The sequence below is a fragment of the Homalodisca vitripennis genome, chromosome 2, assembly GCF_021130785.1.
Source record: "Homalodisca vitripennis isolate AUS2020 chromosome 2, UT_GWSS_2.1, whole genome shotgun sequence".
NCBI lineage: Eukaryota > Metazoa > Arthropoda > Insecta > Hemiptera > Cicadellidae > Homalodisca > Homalodisca vitripennis.
The window spans coordinates 75,698,157-75,725,343 of NC_060208.1; the positions used below are offsets into that span (position 1 = coordinate 75,698,157).

General features: G+C 33.5%; 2 protein-coding genes across 2 annotated transcripts in view; one reads left to right on the forward strand and one right to left on the reverse strand.

Annotated features, from left to right (window-relative positions):
• Positions 1-12,529, forward strand: part of LOC124354199 (calcium-transporting ATPase type 2C member 1-like) — a 110,351-nt gene extending 97,822 nt beyond the window's left edge. The window contains 6 exon segments of the mRNA XM_046804479.1: positions 1,341-1,368; positions 1,370-1,527; positions 3,384-3,531; positions 6,680-6,775; positions 7,124-7,265; positions 7,976-12,529. Of these exon segments, the coding sequence (XP_046660435.1) occupies positions 1,341-1,368; positions 1,370-1,527; positions 3,384-3,531; positions 6,680-6,775; positions 7,124-7,265; positions 7,976-8,097 (694 nt within the window). The 3' untranslated portion in view covers positions 8,098-12,529.
• A 1,526-nt stretch (positions 12,530-14,055) lies between these two features.
• LOC124354202 (netrin-B) overlaps positions 14,056-27,187 on the reverse strand; it is a 345,697-nt gene continuing 332,565 nt past the window's right edge. The window contains exons 5-7 of the mRNA XM_046804483.1: positions 19,307-19,375; positions 18,026-18,200; positions 14,056-16,024 (exon numbers count right to left, since the gene is read on the reverse strand). Of these exons, the coding sequence (XP_046660439.1) occupies positions 15,883-16,024; positions 18,026-18,200; positions 19,307-19,375 (386 nt within the window). The 3' untranslated portion in view covers positions 14,056-15,882. The remainder of the gene's footprint in view (positions 16,025-18,025; positions 18,201-19,306; positions 19,376-27,187) is intronic.

Here is a 27,187-nt window from a genome sequence, read left to right on the forward strand (position 1 = left end):
TAGGCAATTTAACAAAAACGTTTTTGTCAGGCAACTTCACACTTTTTGGTGATGGAATCTGATTCTGTGAAAGTTCTCGCAAAAATTAAATTAATATTGGAAAATGTGTAGTAATTTACCAGTGATATTAAATAAAAATATTCCAAGTGCTCCAAGAATCTTCATTGTACACTTTTTGTTTTATTAAATTCACTGGGGATTTGAAAGTGGTATATTGATCAAGTTCAGTATCAAATTTGTCAATTGCAATAACCTTTGTAAAGTAATTTGTGTAGGATTTTTTTACGTTTTCTTCAATCATAGCCAACAGAAACAAAAACCATCTGAATATATTATGGGCTTATGTAATATAATACAAGCTTTATTTATACTAAACTTGGTACAGAAACACTATTTGCACATATCTTGGTTGAGTTTGTTAGCCAGCTCCAACCAACAAGAGTTTCAAGATGGCGACTGTTTGAATTTGTGCAAAATCTTTAACTTAGTTTTTCTTAACATAGACCCAAAATGACAGGTTTGTTAAAATGTCATACATATTAAGCAGTTTTAAGTAACTTTTGACGCTTGGACATTTTGTGTATCTCTTAAAATTTCAAGGTGGTAGCCGTTTGGAATCTTGATGAGACCTGATGAGGCAATGAGAATATCTCTTCATCTAGAGCACATTGGATACGGTACCTGCTTAGCAGCCAGACTGAGCTACTTTGTGTCCTAGATGTCTCTGAGGTCGAAAAAATGCGGATAGTTTGTTTTGAACTACTTTTTTGCCAACTTATTATGGTTCTTTTCAGACAGATATGAACTCCAAATTCCAGGAGTCAATCTGTACCAGTGTCAGTTTTTGTACGCTGCACTAAGTGGAAGGTGAACTGGAGCTCAACTCAATATTTGCATTGAATCAACTCTTCTTACCATATCTACGTTATCCTCTGGTGGTTGAAAACCATATATAGGTGCTAGCCAACTAGGATTTGTAAAACAACTACAAGCGATGAGAGAGTGAAACTTGTCAGAAAGCATTTTCCTATGATCCAACATAATCTGTCTAAGCAATACCACAGACTGTACTGAACTCAGAATAAGTTTTGTGAAGTCCATCTACCGGGAGAAATACAATGACTTGTGCTTTACTGGTATATCTCTATTCCGGGAACTTTAGGATACCCACTTACACACAGATATATACATTTTATTATTCTCTACTTTACTTCTATAAATATTTTACCTATCAATTTGTAGGTACTTGTAGGAGTGTACAATATACTTTTTGAAAATAAATTTCTTTTTAACTTATAAATTATTTAACATGGAACTTAAAGTGTAACATTTTTTCACAGATCGGCTATTGAAGAGGGCAAGGGAATTTTTCTACAATATTCGGAACTTTGTGAGGTTCCAATTGAGTACAAGTATTGCAGCCCTTTCATTGATTGCTTTGGCAACAATGATGCGCATCCCCAACCCCCTCAACGCCATGCAGATATTATGGATTAACATAATAATGGACGGTCCTCCAGCACAGAGGTAATCAATATTTGTAGTATTTTTTTGTCTCTTGAAAATTGTATTAAACTTAATACCCAAAAATATCCACTGACAACATATTAATTTGTTTAATAATTTTTGATGAATTCATTAGCAGTAAGGATACTTAAATTCAACGTCTGATTCTTCAATAGTTTTTTTCAGAAGCATGTAAGTAGGCAATTTATTGTAGACAAAATATAACTGGAACCAATAAAAGTTATATTTCTTATTTCCTAAAACTTAACATTATATTATAAAAATACATTTCTTCTCTGATTGCCTACATTGTGTACACCGCTTCATGCTAATCTTAGATTATATATTGCAGTGCTAAGAGTAGTTTTATGTAAGATAAACATAGTCCTTCTTGTTTTTGCCTACACTGCTGAAACCGATTCCAATCTCTTTTATCTTAAGGTTTTTTTACTGTAGGAAACAAAACCTCATAGGAAGCTTATTCATATGAGTAAGTATTGTATGATCAGAGTGATGTAATTTGTATTTGGCCAAACATTTTTTAACAGACATTGTGAGCCAAGGCATTTTCTCTGCACCCAATGATGTTCATACAATGTATGCTGGTCGTGACACTTATGGGTAAATTCAGTGATCGCTAAGAGATCTTGTCCTTGCAAGTAGCCCACCTGCCTGGCCACTGGTGGTGGTTCGGAAGTCACCTTTAAGCCGTTGGTCCCCAGGTTAAGTGTTAGAGAGGGCTTCTTAGTCCTAACTTACCAGACATCTTTTGTGTACTTATTAAAAAACTAACTATGCAGTAAATACAACAGCCAAAAATTGTGAATCCAAGTTATTGACAAAAAGGTTGACAATTATTTTATTAATAAGGTTTTAAAGTCAGTCACAAATTGAAGTTATATTAGAAATAAACTGAATATTGTACAGGGTCTGTATAATAAGTAACCGGACTGAGCCTGCCCCGCTCCGTCAAAGCGTCTGCTAACCGGTATCTGGTGCTGTAGTGGTGGTGGGGGGGGGGAACCGGGCTGCAGCAGTTGCCTCCAAGCGCTTGGAGAGTTAGTATCGAGCGAGAGCGGAGTGCATGTTCAGTTACCCCGTCGGAGTGAAAATGGAGAGTACGATCAAGCAACGTTTTAGCATTAAATTTTGTGTCAAACTCAAGAAAACGGCCACGGAAACTCTTCAAATGATTCAAGAGGCTTACGGTGAGGATGCTCTGTCCAGAACTCGGGTGTTTCAGTGTTTAGTGCTACGTCGACTAACCGCCCGGGTTCACCGAGTCCGTCCGGAGATTCCCGATTCGTGGATTCTCCATCACGACAATGCACCGTCGCACACCTGCCTGCTCGTCACCGAACAGTTGGCAAAACAGTTGAGGGCAACATTGCCACAGCCTCCTTACAGCCCGGATATGGCACCACCGGACTTCTTTCTGTTCCCCAAGATCAAGAGACACCTTAAGGGGACGCGGTTCGGGACTCTGGAAAACGTTCAACGTGCTACAACGAGGGCTCTAGACAACATCGAGGTTGCCGACTTTCAGGAAGTGTTCAGGGATTGGAAAATACGGTATCAGCATGTTATCGACTCCAATGGGAACTACTTTAAAGATTTCTAAAGAAAAATTGTACATATTTTGCCAATAAAAAATTTCCTGAAGTCAGTCCGGTTACTTATTATACAGACCCTGTATACCGATATTTTCTTACTGCATACAATTTATATAACACAGAAAATAGAGATTATTTTTATTTAAGTTTGGAAGAAGTTTTTATTTTGGAAGAAGGTTGATCTGGACAGAACAACTGTTAAAATAATGTCATTATTTATATTCAGTGTTACCAAGCATCAAAAGATTGCAAACTCTGTTACAGTCTGGGTGTGGAGCCAGTTGATCATGATGTGGTGAAACAGCATCCTCGCAACGTCAAGGAGCCAATGATAACTCGTCACCTCATAATCAATGTGCTACTCTCTGCATCAATCATCATCTTTGGTACCCTGTGGGTCTTCAAGCGTGAAGTGAGGACTCTACCATTTTTATTATTTCATTAATATTTTACTTTTACAAGAAGATGATTTTTTATCTGTTTATGATATGATACTGTTATGATAATGCAAGCGTGAAGTGAGCATTCTACCATTTTTATTATTTCAGAAATATATTACTGTACAATAAGATGATTTTCTATCTGATTATTTTATTCTTTAATTTATTTGATAGGGCATTAATTGTACTATTGAAATTATTTCAGTATTTTTATAATGCATTGGTCTTTGTATATAACACTGGCATAGGTACATTTACAGGTTCTTTCTGCATACATGCTTACTTGATATATATATATACAAAAATACCTACCAGTATTAGAGAAAAAATGTTATGGAAGTGCCTTATACAAAAGAAAACTTAAGTGAAGGTTTAAATAAATTCTGTGAAAATTAAAAATAGTACGACATTAAACTTTACAGTTGAATTAATTTTCTACCCTTATTTCAAACTTTTTCTTTTTTTATGATGAAAGTAATGGAAGATACTACAAAAGACAGTTAAAAAAGTGAATTGTTGTTATGTCCTAGTACATCTATTTATCAAAATTGTTATGTAATTGAATGAATGTAACCATCCGTGTACTGTAATCGTAAATAATACACTGTACAAGTTACAGAATAGTTGTAGATTATTTATTATAAACAGTGAATTTATTCTTGAGTGATTTTGAACAATTGTTTTGCAAGTACCTACTATGAAAAGATTTAAAATTGTATTTACTCATGGTTTAATTTCCTAAAATAACAATGTAACATAATAATAAGTAACTATTATAAATTGTAATAATATAAGGATAAATTATTTTAAAGTAATGATTTAAATGAAAAAATTTATCTCAATATTCTCTGTTTGAATAATAATCATTAAATAAAAAGCAGGTAAACATTACCGAGTTTCATTTGTTTGAAATCTGGATTATTAACCCTTTAGCTACCAGATTTATCAGAGCAGGTAGTAGCATTGAGTGCCAGACAGTTTCCATGGTGCCCGATGCCAGAACGCCACAGCATTTGTCCAGTTTTACATGTTACACTTAATCACTCCTTATTATGCGAATTTTAAAGATACCACATTGATTTTTGTGTTGTTTTCTTTTTTTCTAAATGGGAAAAGAATATATGTTCACATTATAGTATACTTAGAATGTTTTTTCTTTATTTTAAGAAAGTATTCTAAATGAAAAGTAATTATTCTTTGTCATAATTATATTTAATCAGATGGAATAACGTGTACTTTATTGTTATTGTAATAAGCTGGAATAAAGTTTGTTGCAAAATCATAACGCAAAATATATTCTAATAATGATAGAAGCATATTGTAAGGATGAAGTAAAAAAATAAAACACAATTGAAAAAATACTGAAAAGTATACATTTTACACAAGTAGAAACTGTTTGGCTCAGTATTGTTTGTAGAAAAACTTATGAAATACTGTATTATCTTACTGTAATACTAGGCAAAATATGTACACATATGTATTGTATAGTATTTTAATATAAACATAACAAGTCAATAATTATCTTAAATATTGTTCCGATTCATTAGTATATACCAAAAATAGTTATGTAATACACAAGTCAGGAGTAAATAATTATTAGTGTTCTATCACTGAACCTGATCGACCCTATATATAGGCTATTGGCATTCAGAGGGTTAAATTTGTTATTTTTATAAATTCAATTAAACGTCAGGCTTAATTGTTCTTAGAAACCAACAACTGGATACAAAAACTACATTATACATTAAGAAAATATAAGGTAACATTATGTATTGGGTACAATCCTATTTTTTGTAGAAAATATAGCAGCATACTTATTTTATTATTAATGTGAACACAATTTACACACAAAAACTAAGGATGTAATATTAAGCTGTTAAGCCCGATGTAAGACTTGAAAGCATTTTTAGCTGTTAACTTTCATAAATTGATTGCTAACAGTAGTGAAAAATATTTTGAGTTTTACCCATAAGAACAGTGTTAAGCTTCAATCTCTTGTACATCTTTAATTTTTGGTCATAGTACTATGGGGTGTCTCTTGGTTTAAAGATACACAGCTTACTGCTTTTGAGTTTTTGGTATTTATTTAGTTTATGGACAACATAGGTTTTGCAAATACAGTGTATACTAATAAATGTAGAAAAGGAATATTTAGGTCGAGTAAACATTAAATAAGGAATTGATGGGTGTTGGCTTGGATAGCCAGGTTGGTTCTCAAGTGGACTGTTTGGCTCTCGGTTAAGCTGATCAGCCTTTGGGTAAGTCCAACAGTCAGGTTAGGTTAGATGAGTTTTTATTACTTTACATAATGTTGTTAGCTGGTTCCCCTAATTTATTGTTGTTATGTAGGTATTGGGTTAAATTCGGGTTATTATTGTCAATTCTTATGTATTTTTAATACTTTCCTTACAATTTTTAATACTTCCCAATTTTTACCAAGTTTTCTTGTAAATTGCATACTTAAAATTATATTTGTGCATATCATTGTATTCTTAAAATAAGACTGCTTTCATAATTTACAATTAAAGTAAGGATTTAAATATGTATGAGCTTTATCATTATTTGGATGTAGCTCAACCCAATGTGGCCACTAGTAGAGTCAACTCTTGAGCAACAAAAATTCAAGATAGGTTCTAGTTGCCCACTCCACTCCCCTTGCTGCTCTTGTGACCATGCCACTGTTATTTTGTAAGAGTGCTCTAATTGATTACATACCTCTCATTTTTCTTGAATGAATCAGTAGATTTTCGATATAAATACTTTTATTCATCTTTCCCCGTTCCCAATTTCAAGATCTTTGTTATCTTTGATCTATAATTTAATTCAGGGTATCATTATTTAATTAATAATTTTAAGTGTTTTTTGCTGACTGCCAAAATTGATGCCAAGAGAATTATTAATTTGGATAAATTACATGCTATCAGAGACTGGCTATAAGGTAATAGATTAGAATGTGTAAACTAGCAGCATATTATTCATGCAGTATTTTAGCTCAGCTCCAAAAAGTTTAGGTTTGAGATTTTCACAGGAAAAGCTTTGCTTAATTCGAAGGAAAAAGTATGGACTTGGGTTTCATTTGTTGCTTAATTTTGTAATGTTTACTCTTGTTGTGTTGCACAGATGAGTGACGACCGAATCACTCCAAGAGATACAACGATGACTTTCACTTGTTTCGTTTTCTTTGACATGTTCAACGCTCTCAGCTGCCGTTCTCAGGTAATTGTTGGTAACATATGACTTGTTCAGTATTTATGTATTGTCGAGCCCTTTATGTGTTTTGACACGGTAAAGTTAAAATATTGTACACAATTAAACAATGTTTTCTAAATTTTAAATAGACTCAAACTTATAGTTACTCTTAACCTCTGAGTTTTTAATTCAAAATTCCAATAGTGGTAGGCTATTTTTGGATTTAAAAAATTGTTTAATAGTACATGTTTAGTACAAACCAATGTATACTCTCTCTTTTACTTTAACATGGTTAACATTATTTATTGCCCTGCTAACAATGTAAGAACTGTCTATGAGCTATCCTTATTACTTACATTGACAATGATGTTTCAGACCAAGTCAGTGTTCACGATCGGACTGTTGACCAACCGCATGTTCCTGTTGGCTGTCATGTTCTCGGTGGTTGGCCAACTGTTGGTCGTCTACTTTCCCCCGCTACAGGTGGTGTTCCAGACAGAAGCTCTCACTTTGCAAGGTAATTTGCTAGCTTCATAAAGTTATAGTACAAATTAGTTCAAACATGAACTCACATCTTTAATTTCAGAATGGGCTTATGTGTTACGGCTCTTTGTGTATGTAACACATACATTTTGTACATTTAAAATTTCTGATAACCACATGAAAGGATAACAGGATTGCCATTTGCTATACAAAGCTGCTATTTTAAAATTGTGTTAATGGGAGATGAAAAGAACATTTGATTTTTGGTGTTTGAAAATTTAAAATTAAAACTAAAGAAAGAATTCAATTAGATAAATATTCTGAATCTGATAATTTTGATGTAGATTATTCAACAAACTTTTTCAACAATTTCAAAGTTATTGGAATTGTGGTTCACATTTTTTTTTCAATTTTAATATGCATTACTATTGACATGAAAGTGTGTTAATTTAAGTTTTATTGAAATGTAACTTCTCAGTTTTTAAAGTCGTTTTAAAACGATTTTCCACCTGCCTTATATTTCAAGTAGAGTTATATTTAGATGAGGAAATTATTTTATTGTCTCTATTTCAAAAAAGGACTTGCTGTAAATAAGAACAAATTAAATTAGAGAATGTCTGTGCCCCTTGCAGTTGTTAAATAATGCAGAATTCAAACTAATAAATAATACTTTGTATAACTTGCACTTTCTCTGAAAGTCATACAAAGGCACGAGTCGTAATGACAGTTTAATCTGACCAACAGATCTGGCATTCCTGGTAGCACTGACGTCCACAGTGTTCATTGTGTCTGAAGTGAAGAAGCTGGTGGAGCGCTCTTGTGAGCGTCGCCGCCGAACACCCAAATCCGCCATGGACTTTGTATGACACTCGAGCTCCCCCAGAGGCAAGGCTAGAGTCGACTAAACCGCTCCACCCCATTGCAATATACATAATTTATTTATTTCATTTTTACTCTGTTTAGTTTTTAAGTCTTCTATCTGTTTATTTTATTCTGGCCATGTATGAACTTTTACCTGTTTTACGGTTTGTGTTGGAATTAGTGATTATTTACTTAAGATCAGTTGTACATTATATGCATGAATATTGAGTTTTTATACTGTGATCTGCAGAAATACAAGTATTGCCTTATTGATCTGACACATTACCACTGAAACAACACATTATGAACACTGTTATTGTCATGCACAGTAACACCATAACTAAACACAACCATTAAGCTTTCAGTTTGAAACAAAGTTTATCAGGTGCATAGTTGAAATGAACTGAAACTTTTATTAAATTATACTTTAAAGAAACAGTTTTTGATATTAACTTCTAACTTTTACATTGTCCTCGTTACACTCGTTATAATACAAACTTGGGCCTATCACCATCTCAGTTTGGTCACTTGATCAAACAATGTGGATGAAAAAACATTCATGTGCCGGACATGTCTGTATAAGAGAAAACACATCAAACTTATTATTTCAAAATCTTGTTTATTCTGTACAAACTGAAAATGCCTACAGTAGGGGTCACAAAAGAGTGCATTTGGCGGCAACCAATAGAATGGAGAGGCCTGTGTGACGTTGCCACACAACTCGTCAACTGCTGCCCGATACGGCACGAAGCGGTTGCAGCAGGGAACAAGTTTGGCAATGTTGCTCAGTCCTCGTAGGCTTCACCAAGGTCACATACTAAATAGGCTCCTCCCTCAACTGCACTTTCTGGTGGTCCCTACTTTAATGCCTATTTAGTAAAATGGTGTGATTCACCTCTTAAAAATGCATAACTATATTTTATTGTAATAAAAATTTAAAATATCGCTCCATTTCAGTAGTAAAACTTTATGAATCTTTTTTAAATATTTGCACTCTTGATTCACTGGACTAAATTTGCCTATGGGATGCCAGAAGTAACTATTCATAACAATAATTAAGAAATATGTGTTCATTGATTATTAAGATGTCACTGTCTAAGACATCAATAAATATCTCTTAAGGTATATAAGAAATATGTGGTAATATTTCAGTGACTTAAAGTACTATAAGGTGTGTGTCATTTTGTTAAGGAATACTACATTATTAATTGTGTTAGATAGTTAAAGTTTTGATTAAAACTATATTAGAAAATGGCTAAATGTTAGTTATTAATATAACAGTTCTGTTTAATTTGTGAAAAAGCATTAAACACTTATCAATTTAATTTAATGTACTAATCCCGCAGTTTATTTTCGAATAACAAAGTTCCTACATTGGCCAGCTGTAGATAATCTAAGTTAGTTAATTTTAAGTTGACAGGATCTTGAATGTAGTAGTATTTATATGGTAGTCGCATCTCACTCCCATTGTCTATTGTTGGCCCCTGACACATTCCAACCAAACTCAACCTCCAACCTCCCCCAAGGGTCATTGTTGTCTGATCTGACCTCTTTTGAGTTCTGCGTATGTTTAGTTGTGCCAAGGATGCTACAGGGTTGCCTGTGTTAGGTGTGTGAATTGTTTTTACTTTTGTCCGAGCAGCTATATTTTTTTAACGGCTTAGGTTAGGTTTTTAAGTATTTTTTAGTATAGTCTGTTGTGACAGTGATCTTTTTGTCCATTAAGGAGGTCTTACCACCTGAAAGTTTTCTCTAAATCCTTGAAAAGCCTTAAACATGACTAAGATTTGCTTCTTTCTTAATTTGTGAACAAATTTTATTTTATTTTGTAAATTTTTTACACTTTTAATTATTTAAAATAGTTATGACTTGCTGTTTGTTATTTTTCTCTTGTTAGTTTCTAAAAGACAAAACTGCATTTAAGTGTGAAGTGTTTGTTGTATGTTTTGTGGCTGTTGACAAATAGTATATTAGTAGTCGGACCAAAAGTTAAAATACTGATCCGTAATTTTGTTTTGATAAATTCTGTGAGTCCAAAGTTGTATGTATTATTTAATGTTTAAATTGTCAACAATACTATTAGATTCTTTTAAGGGTCAACATATATCTTTTTAGAATATTTTGCATTTACTTTCATGTTTCCCATTTCTTCTTTGTACTGAGAGTGAGGAATTATGTTTTTTGTTAGAAAATATACATGATGGTGCTAAATTATAAATATCTAAAGATTCAGATTATATCCATTATATTAAAAGTATTTTTATAATCGGTTTATGTAACTTGTATGTTGAAACTTAATTTTCATGAGAATTATAATTTTAATCTTGGTATTTTAGTTAAAAATGTTGCAAATGCGGGAAATGAGCATTCGCTCTCTTTCTTCTGGGATTGATAAAAGTTACGAGTGAGAAATCAAAGTACAGCAAAGGTTAATTTTTAAGAAGGACCCAACATATTCTGTGTACCTTGACCAAAGAAACCTTGTACTGTGCACAAATCTACCCCTACTAGCTGTAGTAGGACGAACACATACAGCCACTTCTGTGTCAACGTCCAGTAGCAGTAGATGTAACAAGTAATATAAAGTAGCGCCATAGTATCAGGTATGTAACATAATTTAGCCGCCCATGTATGTGTATGTGCTTGCTGTAATATAAGCAGCATTTTCATAGATTTATGCACTTTTTAGAACTGGTGTTGTACTATATATTTTCATTTACGGTGAGGTTTTTAATTTTATTGTTCGTTACATTATAACCGATTTTGCAAGGAAACAGTGAAAATTTTCTTTTTGTTTTGATGATAATAGATAAGGTCTGTTTGTTAAATACATGAAAAAAATTCAACATGATAGCACTGTCACACAACGTCAGAGCCATTTACTCAACATGACTCACCAGAGTGCTGATTCAATAGCTATCGGACTTGTGCTTGATTTTGTTAGTCGTTGAAACAAAAACTGGTGGAATTACTGAGAGTTATCAACAACTCAACACTCAAATGTTTGTTGTAAAGCTCATGAAAAATTCTTAAGAAATTCTCAAATTACAGTTGTTTTTTCAAATAGATGGTGTGAACTTGAACCTTCTACACTTATGAAGAAAATATTAAATGTATGTGTGGTTATCCCGTAAACGAAATTCCAACTGAAAATATTTTGCAGGAAAACAACCAATATTGAGCCTAAACTGCTGATTTCAGAACAAAAGTAAGGTGACCTAAACGTGTTGGTAATTGAAAAACTCGTGATAAATTTAAATTTTTTTAGATGTTTCTTGGCAGTTCTCAACATTAGGTTGGGAAATTTTTCAGAGTTTTACAAAAGTCTTTTTTTTAGGTGTGTAATTCAGAAATTCCATCAATTTACATTTTAAACGCCAGAAAAAACTAGCACAAAAAGGAATCGCAACTCAAGAAGCTGCATAGCTGAATTAGCTCATTGTCTACATGCAAACTTACCAGTATGGTGTGCATTGCATGACTGCCACCTTTTTAGATTAGTTTGTATATTTATCAGACAGACCTCGTAATTTAAAATCTGTTTGTATATCTAGTAAGAACAAGGTAATGATAATAAAATAATGTGGTAAGTTAATAATCGTAACACTTAAAAGTCCATAAAAATTGGATTTTTATCACTTTTAAAAGTTTACTGTATGCACATAGAGTAGCATCTCAAGTAAGTGTCTAAATGTTCTGATATTATGTGCAGTCAACATCTGCCGCCATCTTGTATTTTATTGTATTGCTAGCACTGTGATATAATTCTCATCTCTAGTGTTCTCGTTCTCGTTGAACTTTCTATTCTTAGGTGATGTGAATATCACCTCTGTTCTGTTAACGACTATTACTGCTAGAGAATATTATAATATTGTTAAAGTAAGATTAGGATTTATAATTACTAAGCTTACTAAACACTTGTAATTGTGATTATTAGTTTTAATTAGTTTATTTGTATGGTGCGCATTTTAACTGTGTGATTTCTGGACACATCTGGTTTGATATTGTTTTTTCGAGACTTAAAGTGGTATTATTATTTACTAACTACTAATAATAAAATATATTTCTTGATTTGAATTAAGTGAAAGCTTACAAAATCAGTTTAAGAATTACAAAATACTACAATTGTACGCACAATATTGAATATCAATACTGTACTTAATTTCCTTGAAAATCTATTTAGTTTAAGTTAAAATTTTTTCATTAAATCCAATAGTGTACAAAAATGGAGCACACGTTAATGTATTACAATCAAAATTACTTACTTTAATAAAATTAGCAAATGCCACTTTATTTTTATATCTTAAAAATGCCCAAAAACAATATTAAAATCATTTGCATCCTGAAGCACACGTATTCATAAGGTATCTTAAGTTGATTTGATAACTATCAGTGTCTCAAGGTTTCCTGTTTTTTGAATAAAATTATTATACTTAATTGGCATTTATTCTTTTTATCCTACCTAACTCTTTAGCTGGCAACTGCCTCTCACATGGGCAGAATAGTCTATGTGTACTACAAGTCTAGGGACCTGCATACACTTTGAGAGAATTTATAGAAAATCCAAGTGGTCAATGGACTGACTATTCCTTATGTTCCAATAAACATCAATACTACAGTAACAGAATTTTTACTATATATATAACAAATTTGATGCCTTTGTATTATTAACAAATATAAATAAAGGATTGGTTGATTCGATTGATACTCTAGAAAAAATTACAACCTCAAAGAAGAAGGAAAAGCCAGTGCCTAAAAGCCTTCTAGTTTTTGTAGTACCAATGAATTATCTTTACCTATATAAGATAGGTATGTATATATACCCATTAACTATATACATTCTTAATAAAAATTAGGTGTATTTTTTGCTGAAAACACAAATATAATCGGGAAGATAATAGGGTGTTAACGAGTTAACTGATAAAATTTTTATTGTTTTCAAGAAGTTTCTTATTTAATCTCCTTAATTTAATATGTCACATGAGATACTTTACCATTTGAATTTTAACTTTGGGCTGGGGGTGAAGGGGTGTTGAGTTGGGGGTTTTTATTGTACAAAATTTCACTTCATGGAAGAAGGTGTTTATCACAAATCTGTATTTATATCTCTTTAAATGTTTTCATAAATAAATATGTAACTTTAAAAATACACTCTGTTTATATTGTTATTAGTGAAAGTAAAATTTAATTATGGTAATCATAAAAACAGTTTGTTAGTCAGTGAATATTACTACTACTAAAAAAAATCATAGTACGTACTGAATTTCGGACAAAAAGCTTTTTTGATTATATTATTACCAATGTAAGTGATATCCCCATGCAGAGAAAAGTGGTGGAAACGTCTGTCACGGGTGATAGTTCAGAGAGGAGAAAAATGTTGTGTCCGGTGCACCGCTGATATTGAGCTCAACAGTATCCTGGTCAGTGGCAGCATCGAGCTCTACTCGTGCTCCATCATACGACACCTGATTTTTAGTGACTTTACCACTCACACCATGAATTTGGTGTTTATAATCATGTTAGTGCCATATCGGACGTAGAAATTGGCTCAATACTGGACATCCAAATGTTATCTATCTCTTATACATCTTGTTGAACTAAGTGAAAGAACTGAACATAATCATGGTCCTGGGTTTCTAACAAAGGAAGCAGTTTCAACAGTGACAGGGATAAAGTACATTTATTTTAGAGAATTGTTCCTTTACTCAGTACATCTGCACTTCCAGTATAATTACCATTTCAAGTACAGTGTTTATTTATATTTTTACACTTAATTACATCATTGGTATTTTGCCTTAAAATCAGAGATTCAATTCTGTAAGAAACGATTGTTGACACAGAAACAAATTGTAATTGTGATTACGTTTTGAGTGATGTAAGGAGAGTTTATAGAATAATTTCTTCTTCTTTTTCACATTTATTGCCGGCCCTAATGTTCAACAAGGATTGAAATAAAGTGCTACTCTTAGTTAAACATTTATTATATAATATATTACATCTACAATATCGTAAAAACATGTAAATAATGTTACACAAGTTAATGTGAATAAATAAAGGACATAATGTACAATACACACAGACATGTAGACATGTAGAGTCTAATATTGCTAATACACATGAAGCAGAATTATCTTGCCTATCGTAATTATAAATTAAGTATCCATCTACAGTAATTAATAAAATAACACAGCTATAATTTATTTATCTATACAACCATGTCGAAGAAACTTCCGTTTCAGGAGAGAATTATTTTATAAGAGTTGATTTAAATGATAAATTTAATCAAACCGTTGGTATAAGAAAAACATACCCAAACATTTAAATAATAATTAAGATATTAATTTTTAAACTGTCAATCGTGTATTTACTACTTCCACCACTATTTAATATGTTAATAGTTACAATCCAATAATAAATAAACTGCAAAGGAAATCTTTAGGAACTAGCTAAACAGATAAGAAGAAACATATAAATGAGTTTAATTAATTACATTCTAACATCATCGAAAATATACAAAATATCTAATAAAAGACAAATATACAACGAACCTTAACCTAACCATATAAACAGATAGATCTTGTGTTTTAATAATATTATAAAGCTAAATACATTATGTAGTTGTAATCTTAGTAAAAGTAAACATGAGAGATAGTCTGATTCCAAACTTTGTTCTTGTATAAGATATTCCATCTTTTACTGTACACATTAAATGTTTGTATTGTTTGGGAAAAAAATTTTTTGTTTCAGATAATTATATAACTTGCACTTAAATATAATGTAGGCTCCCTTGAATGGGATGAGAAATAAACACGCAATACAACATTGTATTAATGTACAAACTTATTATTTTATTAGGCATACTAATCGATAGATCAAAGTTTTCCCTGAAGTTAACAAAATTTTCAGAAACTAGCGACGCTGCCGTAAGCAGTGGATGGTGTAGGGCAGAAACAGCATTTTCCTTGGCCCTCAGCACCACATAAAGGCTAGCTCTACAACTATGAGTCTACATAACGTACATTCATCATAATTTACAAGAACTTGACGTCATCTTTGGAGTCGAAAAGAATACAACACTCCTGTCCCTTACAATACTCTAACATCACGTGGAATCCTAACTGTATTAAAGCTATGGCAAATAATATACTCAGTCTGTTGATATCATACATTCAATAATTACAGTGACAATACGGAGCTCTGCTTTCAAACATCCTTCAGCTTCACCTTTACAACCTTTATTCCATGTAACTGTTTCTTGGGATTACTAAAGGGTAAAATAGCAAGTGGATATGTGTACTGAGTACTAGGAAGATATGTTTTAGTTGAGGTGTAATTCCATTTTATGTCTCTATTTATTTAAGTTCCATAACGAAAATGTCATTTACAACAGCAGTTTAAGTGGAAAAAGATACTGTGTACCCTTCTTGTTATTTTGGAAATGTGAAAGAAATGGGACATTTTTTGATAAAAGGATTGTTGAAGCTGATATGTTTATTGTGACAACCTCCTTTGGTGAGAAACGTAATACAGTTGCAGCCTGCAATGTAATATATAACAAGTTGAAAAACAACTTCACATAACAAGCACATAGACAATAGTTAATGACAGCCATTTTAAAACAACCTTCACGATCATCCGGTGATTGGAATTGATCCAAAATCGAAGTGAAAAAAACACGCTATTAAAACCTGGGAAAAGTTACATAAGTACAGGATCAGCATAGTCTAACCGAGGAGTCCACTGTTGAAAGTAACGGGTGATCCAGGACGTGGAAGTGTCCGAGGGAGTGTTTACTTGCACTGTCGCGAGCGTCGTTGGAACCTCCTCATCCTGTTGTTCCATTCGTCCTTCCACTCGATGACGATTGACCGCTGGGTGATTGTGAGCCCGGTGTGTTCCCCTTCCTTCTCCTTCCCAAGGATCAAGTAAGACCTGTCACAGAGGTGAATTGAGTAAGAGATGTGAATGTAAAATTTGTAGTAAAGTAATTTAGTCGATTCCCAGAATGCTCATTCTGGAAGGCATAATTTTTCTGACTAGTAGCTATTGCGAATGTTACTTAAGATTTTAATGTATATTTCATAAAGGTCATATTTGAATTGGTTTAATGCCATTACTAATGTGCTTACTGAAATTGATTAGAGTATTTGAGAATAGGTTTTAGAGGAAAGAACTGTATTTACTGGAATATGAGTACCTAAAAGAAATAACACCTAATATAAATATTTTTAATTTTAAAAAAATTTCAAAGAAAAAAAATATCAATTTATATAGGAAATACATACATTAGTTTACATACAATAATATTTTGAATTTAGTTTTGAATGTAACACAATGTTTCATAATGGGTTTTCTTTTCATTTTTGTTTTTGACAAAGGTTACCTGATAGAAATCACACTAATATCAGTTATTATCTCAATCACTCTTTTAATTTAATCACTTTTTTGTATATAGCTTCAGAATAGTTCAATACATATTGCAAAAACGTTATAAAGTTTTTAATTTATATTTATAATTTTGGTGATTAACAAGAGTTTTTTACATGATGATCTAAAATAGCTGTTAACAAGAAGTGTTTCGTAGAAGGAAAGTTAATCAGAAGTCCTATTCGCAAAGATTAAAATTGTATACTGGTATTTTTTGTCATTTAAAAATTAAATGGCCTTTCTGAAACAAGACCAGTAAAGCAAATATTTAACCACTCAATTTCAATTGGCAGCTGTTCCGAGAACGTAGAGAAAAATAAAGGAATAGTAAAAACTCTACATTTTTAAGGCAATTTCTCTTTGACATCTCTAGTGAGAAATTTTCAACTCTTTCTTCCGGCCACATTTTCCGATACGGCTGAATTTATAAATACCACTGATATCAAGTGTTTTCTTGATGCTACTAACTGACTTCGGTGAAATATTTAGTCATTGTGCTATTTCAGTTTGTGTGTAATGTTGTTCTTCCAAAAGAACCTTGGCCACAGCACATTTCCTTGGTGAAAGGTCCGCCTTTTTACCCATTTCCTGATAATTTTATAAATAGCCAATAAGGAAGTAAAAAAGTGGTTTCATACACTCACAAATGACCTTAAACTTACTTTAATAATAACAGAACACACTAATAGAAAGATCTACTGAACTTAAAACATGTTAACCACAGGAAAAATTAACTGTAACCTGATTTTGGTTATGGAGCTGGTAGATTTGTAAAGGCAGATGATAAACAAAACAGGCAGTGTTGCCACCCGCCAACATAAAATTACCAAATTTTCTGCTCATACTATTCTAAAGTAACACACGAATGAGGGTATATACTTTAACATATACCCAACATGAAATTACAAATTTATTTAGTAAAAATTGAGAAGAAAAAACAAAAAAGTATGCTTTAGTCTAATAATTAGGCCAGCACTGTACATGCGTCATAAAACAAAAGTTGTGGTTAATAAAATTTATACAATGTAAAAAGTTTTTGTGTCATAGTTATATAGTTCATAGTTTGTTTCATAGTTTTGTATGATATCCTCGGTGTATAGGAGTTTCCTTGAGAAATCGTAATACTCATACAGTTTAATACAAATTTCTTAGTTTTGATGTATTATTTGACAATTTGATCTGTAGAAACTTAATATTTTGAAGATTTTATTAAAAATATAAGGATAAAAATATCAAAATTCCTGAAAAATGGTTTACAAGACTGTTGATTTTTAAATATAATTCATCCCACAAAAAATACTAAATACTATAGAATTAAGCTCATGTTGAATATAATAGAGCTAATGTAAATTATAGGCAAAATTCCTGAGATCTCTGGCTTGTCCTGGAAACCAAAAGAAAGCACAATGATAGTAAGAAGCTGAAAATAGAAATAGTCAAGTAGTTTAATTTAATAGCACTACAAAGCTAAATCTAATGTGTATTTTAATACTGCTGGAATCTTACTTGTTAGTTTTAATCTTAGGACACTTGCAGGCCAGGTCCTTGACTGGCACCCAGAGGAAGGTGTTGGTACGCCTCAACCTGGAGTCTCGGGCACGTTTGAACACGCTCTGGATGTTAAGTGAGAACTTGACCCAATCGTCTACAGTCTCTCGCTCTAGCACCTTGCCCAAGATGGCTGAAACAGAGGAAACTTACGATTAGTTCTAGTTTTTGAACAGTTGTAGGGTAGGGACATGTTTGAAAATACTGTATTTCATTTTAGTAAACCATTTGAATTTGTTAATCATCAACAATTTTTTTATTAAACTTATGTTTGAAAACTATCTGAACTTGTAATACAATAGCTCCGCTCATATACAAACAAAAGAGCACAATTCATAGTTTACCTATAGTAGAGCACAGGGGGGTTTTATTTTCATTAATAAAAACAAACGTTCTGCGATTTTAAAACTATTACTTATATGGTGATGACTTGTAAATCTATTGCATCCACTCTGATGTTGATGTAGCCCTGGTATTGTAAGTTGGAGCAAAAACGGTTTATGTATTAAATGCAATAAAATTCAGCCATTATTAATATGCTAAAATAAACTTAAAATTAAACTTTAATATGGAATATGTACCACTTTATTAATGTTGACGGATCTTTACTTCATTACAAAGGCAAACAAATTAATCAGAAATCAGAAACCGAACGAGTGACAGCCTACATGTAATTGAGTGTTTGATACTATGGATACAATTAAAAGATCTGTAATTTTATTCCTAAAATCAATTAAAGTTAAATTAGCAACAGCTCTTATTTGTTGGTATACAATGGCATGACTGTTCAACTTTCCGAGAAACTTCAAATTGCTCAAAATTACTGCATTAGAATTGTTAAGAATTTACAAAGAGATGATAGTATCATTGGAGCATATACAGAAATCTGCATTTTGAAGCTTAATGGAAGTCGTAACATTAACTTTACAGATCATTATTAGTGTTTATGCATTGAATCTTTAGAATAGATTTTCTACTTTCATTTCTAAAAATAATAGGTTTCTTAGCAATGTTCCAGGTCAAAGTGATTGCTATCATTTTAAATTTTGTAAACTAATGTAATGGGGGATTACTTTGTTTAGTTAAGATCATTTATATTACTTTGAAAAATAATGTAACATTAAATATTGTTGTCAATGAAAATTGTTTATTTAGGTACTTTTTTATACATGTTAAAGTAAACTCTAAAACCAGGATTTATTTGTTTTGGAAAATAAATATGATATAAATAGTACTCACCATAGTCTCGCTTGCAGTACTTGTTGAGGTTCAGTCTACGGGTGCCAGCCCTGCATTTGCCGCACTGGTCTGTAACAAACAGTCATCTATATCTATATAATAATTCTATAGTATAGTATAGTATATTGTACAAGAGAAGAGGTCTTTATAAGTTAAGAATTTAAAATGTGTCAAGAAATGGTACATTGACTACTGTGCACATATTACTCTTGAGGTCAGTAGGGTTGTTTGCCGCTTCAGAAAAATGCAATTGCCGTGTTGCGCCATAAAAGGAAAATGATTAAAGCTGATGTTTCAGCTTCACATGAATCAATTCAAGTATTATTGACCACTGAAAAAATTGATGCTAACATGATTACTGACACTTACTGAGCCAAAATTACAACAATTTATTTATGATATGCATTGCTAATAACTTTGTACTAAGGATGTTTATTCTTGAATGTGTAGATAAGATGTGGGGACAACTAGCTAAAGTTATTTTTCTTAAGGCGTTAGTTCCAAAGATCATTATGCAATTGGGTTCCTAGTAACCCAATGATCGATTACATTCTAGAAAGCCCTGCAGTTATAATGGAGAATTCAGTGTTTACTGTACAAACAGTGGTCATACTCAAATCATGTGTCACATTTAGTGGTGGAGAAGAGGTAAGACCAGTGTAATTTTGGTCCTTCTCAGTCCCATAATCAACATGAAAAAAGTAGTTTTCCTATCAAATTCTGGGGTCAAATGATAAAATTTTAAAGTTCTGTGCAAAATATGTCCATTCCTTTGAGTTCAAAACTCAACACATCACAGTGTGGAATATACTGATATACTGCACTTACGAATGTTATTATATTACATAACCTTTGGTTGAGCGTTAGTGAAGCTAATAACTCATGGTTACCTCGAGAACGAATTGAGCTATACCTTGAAATTTGAATGAGGCTTCTTTTATAACTAGGCAATATAGAGTTTGATAATGTCCATTCATAGGATTTGGCTGAGAGTTAACAAAGTTTAACCTTCCGCAGAATAAGGATTGAGCTGTACACTTAACATTTTGCATGAACTTCTACATGGGTAAGATAGAGTTCAATGAAGTTGCATATCCGATTATCGAATTTGGCTGATCGTTAATGAAGCCTCTTACCCGACGGAGGGGGGGGGGGGTAATTCGAGATTGAATTGACCTGTAGGCTTGAAATTTGAGTTAACTTCACTTCAAAGTAGGTGGTAGTGAATTTAATGATGACTCATCTTCCTTGATGGGATTTGGATGAGCGTTAGCGAAATATATAACTGAGGGATATATGTAGAGAGCGTTAAGCTAATAGCTTGAAGTTTGGATGAAAAGTTATTTCTACAAAGCTAAGACTGGTGTCTCTTCAATACGTCCTTCATATGCTGTTAAGGATACGTCCATTGTCTTCGGGAGAATCCAATAGCGGGAGAATCTGGGGGACAGTAGTCCTGGCATGACTGTATGTAACTGTGAATACCTTTTGGTGGCATTTTGGGCAAGGCAGGTTTTCGGACATCTTCGAGATCTTTGTAGAAGTAAATATTTTTAATAAACAAAGCAAATGGTAAATTTGTACTTTCAAAAGGTGAAAAATAATTGCAATACATTTCTTTGTGTTAAGAATTGGGGGTATATGTACGTATAAAACTAAAAATAAAAAAGGTCACACGCCTCTTTTGAAAGATCTGATAATGTGCTGAACTGAACGCACTAAAATCGAAACAAATGTGCTGTAGTGCGAGGAAGAGGAACAAAACATCGGGCTGTTCAAAGGTAAGGCGCGGGTGCCAACTGTTGCGTGACAATTTAATTGCACGAAACACTGCCAGTGTCAGCAACTGTCTCTTTTAACCACTTTCGGAGCCTGTTTATCACCGTAATAAATAATTAATGGGCAGTTCATAAATCTACCAAGTACCAGTCAAATTTTACAGTCAGTGTACTCCCATATTCTTGACGCTGCAGCTTCTTGACTGGTTGTATTCAAAACTAAAATGGGTTACCTACGTCATATACTAGAATGCCGATCCTCCCAGACTTCATACGGTGAGTTCTTCCTCCTTGGTTATCTTTATCTCAACAGTATCATAATATATTCTCGTACAAATAGGCTATTCAGTGAAGTATAATGTTCACAATTATTCACACACAATTTATAATGTGTTTTGATGAATTTTTAATCAAATTTACTTTTTAAAACACACTATTAAAAAAACTATTGTTGATCGGTGACGTTTTGTAATTCTTCCTTTTTACGATTTGTTTTTATTAGTAGCATGTCAATTCACACAATTGGGTTATTTCATTTACATTTCATTATGCACACTCATTTCTATTTTTAGTGCCACGTTTGTTAGTGGCAGGCTGTTCTAACAAATCTAGGCACACCGTAGCGAATTATATCAATGTTAATATTAAGGCAGTGTACAAAAGCTTACTAAGAAATTACGCGTTCTCAATGACCTAATCTTTTCTAAAATAGAGTCGTCAAAAAGGTTCTCCATGAAAAATAGTAAGAAAATCTGTTGATTTATTACATTTACTTTCCTTAACACATACGAATTGTGCAAACCGGTCTTATATTAATAACCGAACTTGCTGCTATAATAAAATACTTCCATCAGCTTTAGAAGGTGGCCTTTGTAACATAATGATGTAAAATTTCAAAAATACCGACGTGTGAAGAAAAATGTCAAGACACAAAAATCAACGCATTAAAAATCAAATTTTCAGATGTTAATTTGTTTTTACCGTATGGTACGTAAGTGGAAAAATGCATTTTTCGTCTAGAATTAAAGTTATTACTTTATAAAGTCCGTTACAATCGGTTACAAAAAAGCAATAAACCAATAAACTGTGTAAATATCAAATACATCCTCACCTTTAGTTAACTGTACTTTGATGAATTTTTCTTGAAGCCTGAGTTAGTGCTCTAAAAGAGTTAAATACCCAAAAAACAGTGATCGCTCAGAAAACCATTACTATCTCTTTGTTTTGTTTTTCATAAATAGGGTAAGCAAACTAAAATTTGCATATATACCCAAAATATTTATCGATGTTTTATAAGAATTAATAGGTAATCTTTGAAAATGAAGAATAGTGTTTAAATCTTTGTTAGTTTTGCATCCTTAAAACAGTAAACATAATAAACTACTTAAAAATATAAAACAACTAGCTGTTTTCCGCGGCTTCGCACGCTTTACGTAAGCCTTGGCCATGTATTTGCACTTCTGGTTCAAGTTCATTATATTTCTAACACCGATGTAGAGTTTGCCTTGTTGTCACGATCAAGAAAATCTGTGTATGCTTACAGCCATTATACACGTACATGTATTTTATTATAAAGCGGTCTAACAGTCAAGCTTTAAGTTCAACCATATATTTATCATAATGACAAACATATATTCTAACTTAGTGCCTTCAAATAGTCATTGGCAAATTAATATACGTAACTGTCTCGCAATTGCAGTTTATAATGTGCAGGCGCTTTGAAAACTTTTATATTTTGCAACGCCACTTGAGTATAGCTTATAAACCTTCTCCGTGGATGAATACGTATACATACAAATTTTCATAATGGTCTGTCTAATATTTTTCGATTCCATAAAGGACAAACACACAAACATTCATATATATATATATATATATATATATATATATATATATATATATATATATATTTATAAATCACAAAAAGTACTTGCTCCGCCGGGAGTCGAACCCGGATCTCTCACTTGCCGGGTGAATGTGCTACCATTACACCACAGAGCGCCTACTTTTTCCGATTCAATTATTTTGTATTTGGCCGTATCTGTCACATATGCGTTTAAATAAGCAAACTAACATATGATCGGAAGACCAAACACCTGTCAAACGACTTTTATTTACGTTAAATTGTATAAATGGCAATAGCCTTATTTAATTTCAATAAACATTGAATCACAAAAAGTACTTGCTCCGCCGGGAGTCGAACCCGGATCTCTCACTTGCCGGGTGAATGTGCTACCATTACACCACAGAGCGCCTACTTTTTCCGATTCAATTATTTTGTATTTGGCCGTATCTGTCACATATGCGTTTAAATAAGCAAACTAACATATGATCGGAAGACCAAACACCTGTCAAACGACTTTTATTCACGTTAAATTGTATAAATAGCAATAGAATTTAACTATTAAGTTTGTGCATGGAGTTCCAACAATTGTACAGAAAAATAAAAAAAACTAGGAACTTTCAACGGTCAGAGGCCTCTTTGTATGTTGTATCAGAATGTGAATGGTCTTAGATATAAACTGTCAAGTCTTAAAGTTTTTTTAGCTCCTTTGTGGGCTTACGATGTACTTGTTTTTTGTGAAACTAATCTTAATGAAGACATCAGGAACGAGGAATTGGGTCTGAACAATTATAGAATATTTATCGAAAGGATAGGAATGAAGAAAACCAGGCTCCAAGCTGAGCGTGTGGGGGTGTTTTGGGTGGCAGTGTGCAAGGAGTTGAAATCATGGTCAGTCCATACCTCCGCACCTGAAATTGAATCTTTGTTTGTAGCAGTCGGTTGTTTGAATTTTTGCGTTGTGGTGGGTGGGGTTTATATTCCACCAAATCATCCCCCCGGTGCCTATGCTGCCTATTGTGAGTCAGTTGAAGAAGCTTTTACTGAGCGTATCGAAGTATAGTGACATTATCATAGTGGGGGACTTCAATCTTCCAATGATCGACTGGCGCAATATGAAGATGGGTAACAATTTTAATTTAAGTGCCCAATACATTTTTGACATGGCCACAACATTAGATCTTCAACAATATAACAGTACTCTGAACGAGAGGGGAGTCATCTTGGACTTGATCTTAGCCTCAATGAAGTGTACCTCGGTGAGCCCTGCCGTTGACACAGTATTGCAGCAGGACAGACATCATCCTGCCCTGGAAATTAACTTCGGAGTTTCTTCCTCTATACAACGGGATCCTAAGCGATTTCAAAAGGACTTAAATAGGTGCAATATGGATAACGTCTTCTCATGGATTCAGGATACTCCCTACCCTGTTCATTGTGATGATGTGGAGACTGCGTTCATGGGCTTTTGCCAACAACTGGGGACAAGTCATCGTTGAAAATTCCCCCATAAGATATATTGGAAAGTAAAACGTTTCCACGCTGGTTCTCGAAGGAATTGGTGAGTTTGGTTACCAGGAAGAAGATTGCTCATAAGACTTTTAAATCCACTCTTAGAGATGAGGAACTACTGGCGTTTTTTGTGGATTGAGAAGGTCATGCAGTGTTCTCGCTAGGGTGTGTTACGATTCATATATTCAGAGGTTGAATTCGGCAATCCCGGGAAACGTCAAGGCTTTTTTGGGCGCATGTGAACTGTCAAAGAAAAAACCTGGGGATACCATCAAGATTGATTTACAATGACGTTAGTACGCAAGATCCTTCAATAATGTGTGACTTTTTTTCCAGATTCTTTGCATCTGTGTACCGGTTGCCAAGAAGTAATCCCTCTACATACCCTCCTCAGTCAAAATGCAAGCTTGTCATCGTGCTTTGTTGATTGTACTGATATGGAAAAAAAGGCTTGAAGCTCTGGACCCCTACAAGGGTTCTGGCCCTGACTGTATACCACCCAGAGTCATAAAATATTGCTCTAGTGCAATTGCCCCCCACCTCACTATTTTTTTCAATCTTTTGATGAGTAAAGGAGTTTTCCCCCAGAATCTTAAGTCTGGTTATGTTACTCCAATTCACACAAATCTGGTGACTTGGGGAATGTTCAAAACTACAGACCTGTAGTTATTACAGTCGTGTCTGGCCAAGATATTTGAAAGCATCGTTTTGGATTTCATTTCTTTTTCTTTGAGGAGCTTTATTTGTCCCGAACAGCATGGGTTTCTTTGCGGGTCGCTCCACGTCAACTAATTTGGCTGTTTTTTCATAACACTGTAATCCGGTCCCTTCTCTAGGGACACTCAGATCGACACAGTCTAACCTGGATTTCTCTAAGGCTTTTTGATCGCATTAGCCCACGTCCACTCTGATCAAAAAACTTGAGGCCTTTGGGATCCATGGTGTTTTGCTTGACTGGTTTGAGTCCTACCTTAAATAATAGACATCTACAAGTGCGGTTTGGGGGAGCAGTTTCTGAACCGATACCCGTTCTGTCAGGCGTACCTCAGGGCTCACTCCTGGGACCCATTTTGTTCAGCCTGTTTATTAATGATGTGGGCGACAGGCTTTCAACTAATTTCTTGTTGTTTGCAGATGATGCTAAGGTCTTTGTTGAGATAACTGGTCCTGATGATTGCCGTAGATTGCAAAGTAACTTGGATGGTCTTGTAGAATGGTGTGTGTTGAATGACATGGACTTGAATCCGGACAAATGTTTTGTGATGACATTTGCACGTTCTCGGTCAGCTCTTGAGTATGGTTATACTATTGGAGGTGCCCATCTGAAGCGAGTGGAGAGTGCAAAGGACCTTGGAATAATAATGGTACCTAATCTTGACCCTCGGGAGCACTTGCAACATATTTCTAAAAAAGCCAACGCTCTTCCCTTGGATTTGTCATAAGAGCCTCACGTGATGGTCTTTCTGTTCCCTCATTGAGACATCTCTTCATCTCGCTGGTCAGACCACATCTGGAGTATGCGTCCGTGGTGTGGGCTCCTTTCCAGAAAAACCATTGTGACCTACTGGAAAGAATTCAGATAAGATTTTTGAAGACAGTTGGAGTCCGGCTGGGATTTAACTATAGGGAGGTTCCGGTGACAACGCTAAGGGATGCTCTTGGACTGCCCCTGCTGGAGTCAAGAAAAGGTATCTGGACCTGATGTTTCCTGCACAGACTGCTAAATGGTAGTATCGACTGCCCCGATCTCCTCGGCATGGTATGATCTGCGTGTTCCAGTCGGAGGAGGCACCAGGTCGAGAGACCTCTTTGGAAAGACACATCAGCTAACCAGCTACGGTACCACAGTATCATCCCTCGTTTACTGAGACATGGGAACTCTGTTTCAGCACGGGCCGACTTCTTTGGCTCTTCACCCACTACCTTCAGGGAAAACATATTGCACTCGTGATTATTCAGGAAATTTTATACTTATTCTTTTTCTAGTCTTATCTTCTTTTTGTTCTTAGGCATAGCATTTAAAATGTATTTAAATCAAATGCTAGTTGGGTCCCATTGTAGTTAATAGCATTTATATACCTACATATATCAGTATTGTTCTTGGGTTGGTTGAAGTCAATTGTTGTTAGAGAGTATTTATTGATTTGTTTGCTTAGTTTATACTCTTTGTTGTTGTTACTATTTGTGTATTTAAAAATAATTATTTGTTGGAAATTATTTATATACATCTTGAAGCTATCTAGTAAATATTGTTGTTAACTTATGTTGTAATTTGTACTTTTTGTATGTACTAGTTGCTTGTTTGTACATTTGTGTAAATGGCACTGACCGTTGATAAATAAATAAATAAATAGCCTTATTTAATTTCAATAAACATTGAATCACAAAAAGTACTTGCTCCGCCGGGAGTCGAACCCGGATCTCTCACTTGCCGGGTGAATGTGCTACCATTACACCACAGAGTGCCTACTTTTTCCGATTCAATTATTTTGTATTTGGCCGTATCTGTCACATATGCGTTTAAATAAGCAAACTAACATATGATTGGAAGACCAAACACCTGTCAAACGACTTTTATTTACGTTAAATTGTATAAATTGTATATATATATATATATATATATATATATATATATATATATATATATATATATACAGGGTGAGTAGCTCTTGGTGTGACAAAATTTTTTGGGTTATAATGCAATGTAAATGTGGTACAATGGCGGTTATTAAAAAGTCTAACTCCAAA